The sequence below is a fragment of the Macadamia integrifolia genome, chromosome 4, assembly GCF_013358625.1.
Source record: "Macadamia integrifolia cultivar HAES 741 chromosome 4, SCU_Mint_v3, whole genome shotgun sequence".
NCBI classification, from domain to species: domain Eukaryota; kingdom Viridiplantae; phylum Streptophyta; class Magnoliopsida; order Proteales; family Proteaceae; genus Macadamia; species Macadamia integrifolia.
The window spans coordinates 457,194-464,836 of NC_056560.1; the positions used below are offsets into that span (position 1 = coordinate 457,194).

Here is a 7,643-nt window from a genome sequence, read left to right on the forward strand (position 1 = left end):
TGGAGGCAGGAAAGGCAAATGCATTTGGCTCCCCTCTTCCAATGGGTTGTTGTTCTCTTCTGCCTCTGCTTGGTCTTTTGTGAAATCCTCTAGCCCTGTTGTTCCTTAGCGTAGTCTCGTCTGGTTCAAGGGTCATATTCCCTGCCACAGCTTTACTGTTTGGAGATATCTCTCCAACTACCTCTCAACCCAATCCTTCCTCATCCACCGTCACATCCCTGTAAATCCATCTTGATGCCTTTGTCCCCTTGGCTCGGAGGATATCTCCCACCTTTTCTTCTCTTACCCCCTCTCGGTCTGGAAAACTATCCTCTCGATGCTCGCCCTCTAGGAGCCCTATTCTCCCATTTGATAGGGAATGAATTTTGATTGACATGACATTTGTGGGCTCCTCTATTTGTGATATCATTGGAAGACTTGTCTTCTCTGCAACCATTAACCACCTTTGGATAGAGCACAACATCCGTAACTGGTCATCCAACTCCCTCTCTTCGGGCAGGATTTGCACAACCATCTTCTTTGATGTTACCTCCAAAATCCAATCCCTCCACACGTCCCATACCAAATTCCTTTAGAAAGGCATATCATTGTCTCCTGGAACCTTCAAATTGACACCATCCCCCATACTTGAAGCCCCCCATCTCTTCTCGCTGCCTCCCTTCTTCCCTTGGTTGTTGGTTTCCCTTGGTCTTCTTTGGCTGTTGGTGCTTTAGCTTTTTGATGCTGTATTGTTTTGCTCTCCCTGGGGTTGGCTTCTCCTTGTTGGCTTAAGCCTCCTTCCCCCCCCCCTTTTTTTTTCTTCTTGTATTTTCTTCTCCGCTTTGGTGATAAATTTATTTATTTATCTAAAAAACAAAGGTGAGTCAAGTTACGGGCTAGCGCAAGCCCGTGCCGTGATTGGAAACTCAAATTTTTTAAATGAACCTCACACTTATGGATGCACGGTCAATGGAAGAGTAGTTAGAGCATCACCATTCTATTGGGGAGTATATGTACAACTTTTTTAATGTATCATGCCATGATCAGAACAATATTCGAATATTTCACATTGGGTATATACGCTAAAACAATATCAGAGAAGAACATTAATTGCCACACCAAACTGAATTTTTATTTCATGATAAAACTGTTGTTAGTAGATAAACAAATTAGATCAATCATTTAATAGATATAACCATTTCATTCGAGAATGATCGTCAATAGAGGTGACAATAATATAAAAAACCAAACTGATTTTTGACACGATATGACCCCAAACATTAGAATGAACTAGAGAAAACAAAGAATTTATACAGTGATTTTTTCCAAGCTCAAAACGCCTGAATCTCAAGTTGAGAGGGGTAGTCTTGCAAACGGAAACCATATGTTGGAGTTTGGAATGTGAGATGTCCTAAATGGAAATTCCACTGAAGAGCTCGGACACACTAGAAGTAGCAAAAGCGACAGGCAGTTTGATGTAGATACAGTTGCACTTACCTGGTTGGACTAGCAGGACCGACTGTGGAAGCCAAGGGCCAAGAAGAACCGGTCTAGCCCAGGTTTTTGGTCCAACAATGGCTGGTAGTAAGTTTTACATTGTCTTTTATTTGTCTTTAAGTAGGATATGTAGGAGGTAGAGAAGTAGGTTTATGTTTGGAGTCTAAGTAGGAGTTTATTTCAGTATTAGAGTTTAAGTAGGAGTAGTCTTTTATTTTCCCTTTATATACTTACATAACTCAATGTTTAATTTTTAGAGTGAATTTAATTTTTAGATTAGTGAATTTGTGCGTGGTGTGTGACCTCTTCCCTCTTTTGTACGATTTTCCCTCTTCTCTAGAAGGCTACTCCATCAATTTGGTATCAGAGCCGAAGGATCCCTTCCCTTGCTCTACTGAAGCACTTCATCCCACAACTCATCCTTGCAACTCCCACACTACTCCTGGTAACTCCCTATTCTCCCCCATTCCCACTCCCTGCAACCCCTTATTCTCTCCCCCATTCCCTATTTCGGCCCTTATGAGAACACCCCTCCATCTCTCTTCTCCATTCATGTTCTCTGTTCTCTGTTCTTACAGGGACTGAGAAATCAAAAAAGAAAAAAAAAGAGACAGCAACAAGAGAAGAAGAGAGTCGACAGAGAAGCCGGAAAAAACCCCTATCGACCTCTTCTCAATCGAGCTCTCTGCAGGGTTCTAGTAGTGAAAAAAAAAAAGTAGTGCAGGAGAAGAAGCAGCAGCAGGAAGGCGAGCCAAACCCAAAAAAAAGCAAAAAAAGGAAGTCAGACGAAGAGGGGTAGCAGCAAGAGCCAGCAGAATCAGAAGAAAAAAGAAAAAGAAAAAGAAAGAGAAGCAGAATCAAGGGAAGAAGAAGAAAAAGAAAAAAAAAAAAAGAAGAGAAGACGGAAGGAGCAGAATAGAAGAAGAAGAACAGAAAAGAGAAACAGAAATCAGAAAAAAGAAGAAAGAAGAAGAAACAGAAGAAGAAGAAGAAGAGAAGTCGGGAAGAGAGAAAGGAGCACATACCTGCAAAGCCATCGCGAGCCTCGCTCCTGATCGGATCCGACTCCCGCTGCTGGTTCCGTCTCCAAAAAGGAGAAAGAGAATTGTGGTCGGTATTCCAACCCTCAAACCATGATTTTCCTTTGGTTCTTTTTTTTTTTCCTTCTTATATCTTATATTTCTTGGAATACCCCTCCCTTCCTCCATTATCCCTTTTTTACCCTTTTTTCACTTCCAATAATTACAGTTCTGCATCCTTGCAAAAAAAAAAAAAAAAAGAGATAATTACCATTATGTCATTCTCCTTTAAGTTTCCATTTATTTACTATTTTACCATCATATTCAAGTGTAATCTTACTCATTTCCACCATGGTAGTCAATGGTGAAGTTGTTCAACAACTGAACTCCTATAAGGGAGAAATTGATGCAAAATTTGAAGCTATTATGACAATGATGGAATCCATGCAAGCTTCTATTACTCGTTTGGAGGCAACAGATAAAGGAAAGAGTCCCATTCAATCTGGGGATTCTTCCAACACCGTTCCACAGGATCCACCATCACATCATATACCACCGTCGCCACCTTCACCACCATATGAAACTGGTAGATATGATGATGGAGCAGAAAGAGCAGCAAGATTGGATGTCCTTGATTTTTATGGAGGCAATAATCCAGAACTGTACCTTGACTGGACTCATAGCCTAGAGACATTTTTCAGATGGTACGGGTTGACTGAGGCTCAAAAGATCCTATTTGCAGAGGCCAAACTGAAAGGCACGGCCCGAATCTGATGGATTAAGCAACAACAACAGAACCGAACCCGAGGCGTTGGTTTAGCCACTACTTGGGCTGAAATGCATGAAGTCATGAACCGGAGATTCTTGCCTTCTGATTACAAGCAACGCATGCATCTCAGGTTTGCACAGTTGAAACAAGAGAATTTGACTGTGGAAGAATCTTAGGTTCTATTATTTGGCTACTCGTTCGGATTTTGAGTGGGATGAAGAAGTATTGGTGGCACAATTCTGTAATGATTTACACCCTCAACTTAGTGCTGCCCTTGCCTCTAGCCGACTGCCTACAATGGAAGACGCTGTCCAGGTAGCATATCAGGTTGAGGAGAGTCTGAAACGTCCATACAATCGGTGGCCATTTACAGATGCTTTCCCTAGGGGTTCTAATTCTATTCAGCCACAATCATCTCAACAGGAAAAGTCAATCAGGAGACCATAGGCTAGTGCTTCATCTATGGCATCTTCACGACCTAGCCGACCGTATTCTCCACCTCGTCGTGATTCAGACATGTCATCTTCACGACTTAATCAGCCATACTCCTCACCTCAGCGTGATTATGACATGAACTTAGCATTTCCAAAGGAGGCTATTCAATGTTTCTCATGCAAGGGGTACGGGCATAGTGCTAATCAATGTCCTAACCAGTTAGCCTACATTGACAAAGACAATTTTATACCTTATGCACCAGAAGAGCAACCAAAAATAGGAATAGTAAATCTGGAGGCTGAATGTGATCATGATCCTAATGAGATTAATGATGATGATAGTGATGGTGAACCTCGACCGTTCTATGTGATTCGTCCTCTTTTGACTACACAGAAGATTCCTGAGGAGGACGATTGGCTTCGTAACAGTATCTTTCAAATCAGGGTGCGATGCAATGACAGTTTGTGTAATATGATGATCGACCCCGGCAGTTGTACCAATGTTGCTGAAGATGCTGTTTGCAAGTTGGGACTGAAAACTGAGCCTCATCCGAACCCCTACAAGGTTGAGTGGGTGAACAATAATCTGAAAATTCATGAAAGGTATTTACTCACATATTCTATTGGTGGACTGATTGATCAGGTTCAATGTGATGTTCTCCTTCTAAAAGTTTGTCACATTCTACTAGGTCGCCCATGGTTGTTCGACAAGAAAGCCAATCACTATGGATATGAGAATGCACACTTTTCAGCATGGTGGCCTCGAGATGAAGTTCTTTCCAGCAAAGGATCTTCCCCCTCTTAAGCTCAAGAAGACGGTACTTTTCTCATCAAATGCATCGACTCTGACGGCATTCTTGGACCTCATCTAAATTCGACGGAGTCGAGTTTCTTTTCAGAAGGGGAGAGCTCATGTAGATACAGTTGCACTTACCTGGTTGGACTAGCAGGACCGACTGTGGAAGCCAAGGGCCAAGAAGAACCGGTCCAGCCCAGGTTTTTGGTCCAACAATGGCTGGTAGTAAGTTTTACATTGTCTTTTATTTGTCTTTGAGTAGGATACGTAGGAGGTAGAGAAGTAGGTTTATGTTTGGAGTCTAAGTAGGAGTTTATTTCAGTATTAGAGTTTAAGTAGGAGTAGTCTTTTATTTTCCCTTTATATACTTGCATAACTCAATGTTTATTTTTTAGAGTGAATTTAATTTTTTGATTAGTGAATTTGTGCGTGGTGTGTGACCTCTTCCCTCTTTTGTACGATTTTCCCTCTTCTCTCGAAGGCTACTCCATCACAGTTTGATAGCATCAAGATCGTATAAGCCATCCATTAAACCCCCAACATTAAACTGTTGAACAGAAGCTTGAATTCTGAGCCGCAGTTGAAAACTCGAGGTGGAATTGTCCTATGCTCTTGCTTCTTTTTTCGTGGTAGCACTATGTTTTATACTTACTGGAATATGTTCTGTTGTGCAGTGTAGACTATTGTAGGTGTGGCCTCTTTCTGCTGTGGTATATTAGCTTTACATTGCCTCTTCCTCAAGCTTGTGTACTTTTCTTTCTTGCTTGCTCCATACATTGGTACTTGTAAAAGAAAAGAAAAGAAAAGAAGGAAAAACCCAGGCTCTTTTTCTCTGTTCTTGCGATTGTAGTATTTTATTTTTCATTGAAATATTCATTTTGTGGTGTGAAGCATTTCCTTGCTATTATTGCAACTGCTATAATTGTCTTGTTGCCTATCGTTGTTCTTCCTGATTTTGCTATGCGGTAAGAAAGTTGAATTCTGCTAGAACTATATAATACTTGGGAAAATCCACAGGTTGTCAAGGAGAATCAAATACTTCACAAAGGCTCTAGTGTAATTGATGGAGAATCTGCTACTCTGGCTGACATGAATATATTTCCCGGAGATGTTCTGTGGGTTACAGATTCGGAACTCCACGAGAATCGGGACATCGCTGGTAAATTGGCATCATCATCATCCGCATGAACTTCTGGGTATTTCTTATTTTAATATGTTAATTAAGGTTATAGAGGTAAAAGGGGCTACGATGAAGATGACCTAGCCTATGATGCATTTGCATGGTGTGCCTGCTTCCCAATGTATGGTAGACATCTTTGATATCTCTTTTGGGGGGGGGGTTGACAGTATAATGGCATTTGCATATTTATCTCTTCTGCATGAACTGGAGACTGCATAAAGATTTCTAGCCTGCTTTTTGTTGATCATTCTTCCTAATGTTCTGCAGATGAGCTGTCAGAACAGAAGATGGAGGTTCAGCCAGTCGAGGAAGGTTTTCGGGGAACACTTCTGACATCAAATATCACGACACAGGTCATTTAAGATAATGCTTCTGATCTCTATCGTTTGGTTTACTGGGGAAGATGGGCCTTTGAGTAACATCATACTCTCTTTAGTTATTGGTACAGGAATGGTAATCTTTTGAAGCACTGGCCTGATATATGGAGGTAATATCGTATTTTTGGGCCCCAACTTATTGCAATTTTAATCAGTTTATTGTGTATATATCTAGTAGGGTCATTGGTCACTGGTGGATGGAATTTCATCCCTTGGGCTTTTTTTATTGTGGTTATGAAATTCCCAGGCGAAGATTTGTCCAAAAATCCTGGAAAATGTAGTTAGCTCGATGCTACTGCTGATAAAATGTTGCTCTATGCCATGTTAATAGCTTAGCATAGAGAATTTACATTGCACTGTTGTTCCAAAAACTGTTGGGACTTCTTGTTACTGTTCACTGCCAGACCTGAATTCTGTGTAACAGAGCCGGAGGAATGGAATATGTTGAAAACTATTCAACTTGGTAATGGAATCTCCATCCAAATGACTGGATCTCAAAACATTTCAGGTTGCACGGTTATATAAGCCCAAAAATGGGCCCATTCTGTTGAGCACTGTCAACATGGCCCAGGCCTTCCAAAAGAATAATGAACAAAAGTAGAACTCCATCAGAGTCGTAAATTGGTCAGAATATCGTTATGTCTGTTTCCATTTTGGTATTGAGCCCCATGCAAGAGGTGGTTTTCACATTGAAATTAAATGAATTGGTCGGTTAAATGAAATTTTCAATTACTTTTTGTGCTTTGTGATTATGCCGTGGCTGTTGAGGAATACAGAATTCAGGACCAACAGAATTAGGCTTTTATGTTTTCCATTTTATGTTGTTTAAATGCCGAGTTTTGAACGAATGGACAATGCAATTGCCCAAGCCATTTGCTGCTCAATGCCCCAAATGTTAATATATATATATATATATATGTGATCCTTGTGATGTTTATGATCCTTGGAAAGTAGTGTACATGGAATCCTTTTCATTGCGTCCACCATGTTATTGATTTTGTATGTAATATGCTGTGAAACAGTTAAAACTTCGATGCAAGGCAATGCTACGTCCTGTCACCTGGCCAAGAAATGTGGTGTTTCTTATTTTGTTGGTGAGATCCTGTCTCAATTTTTTGTAGAAACTCAACTGTATCTTTGGCAGGACTTGCACTGGGTTACAGCCCTTTTTATACAAGCTATATTCCCCTGAAATTGTCATGAGAAATATAAACCAAATGCTATTTTTTTTTTTAATGTAAAAGTAGTGTAGTAGAAGTTTTTGCCCTCAAATGCAAGCTTGGGTAAGGAAGCACCAAGATGGTGAGAAGTTAACAAATGGGAATCATATTTAAGTTCGCATCTGGGAAGGATTTTGCATTTCTTACATGGGTTGTCATTCTTTAATGTTTTCATGGATAATATAGTTCAGAAGTTGAAGGTAATGAGATCGAATGTCTGTGCTGCTAAAGTCTTGTTCCATGGTGAATCTTATACCCAATCTGAGAGCTCCTGCTGAAAAAAAAGCTGAACCTGTAGCTGTACCTGCATCAGCTGCTACAAAATTCTCATCATCAGCTCTTAGGATCAATGCTGATGCCAAGGGACACGGC

At 40.6% G+C, this 7,643-nt stretch overlaps 1 protein-coding gene across 2 annotated transcripts in view; it reads left to right on the forward strand.

The window, feature by feature from the left end:
• LOC122076842 (ubiquitin carboxyl-terminal hydrolase 26) overlaps positions 1-7,417 on the forward strand; it is a 61,532-nt gene extending 54,115 nt beyond the window's left edge. Inside the window, exons 13-16 of one of the 2 annotated variants that reach the window (XM_042642430.1) lie at positions 5,512-5,653; positions 5,942-6,027; positions 6,111-6,161; positions 7,074-7,417. In XM_042642430.1, the coding sequence (XP_042498364.1) occupies positions 5,512-5,653; positions 5,942-6,027; positions 6,111-6,131 (249 nt within the window). In that variant the 3' untranslated portion in view covers positions 6,132-6,161; positions 7,074-7,417. The remainder of the gene's footprint in view (positions 1-5,511; positions 5,654-5,941; positions 6,028-6,110; positions 6,162-7,073) is intronic. The other variant, XM_042642431.1, reaches the window with a different exon arrangement.
• Positions 7,418-7,643: the final 226 nt, after the last annotated feature.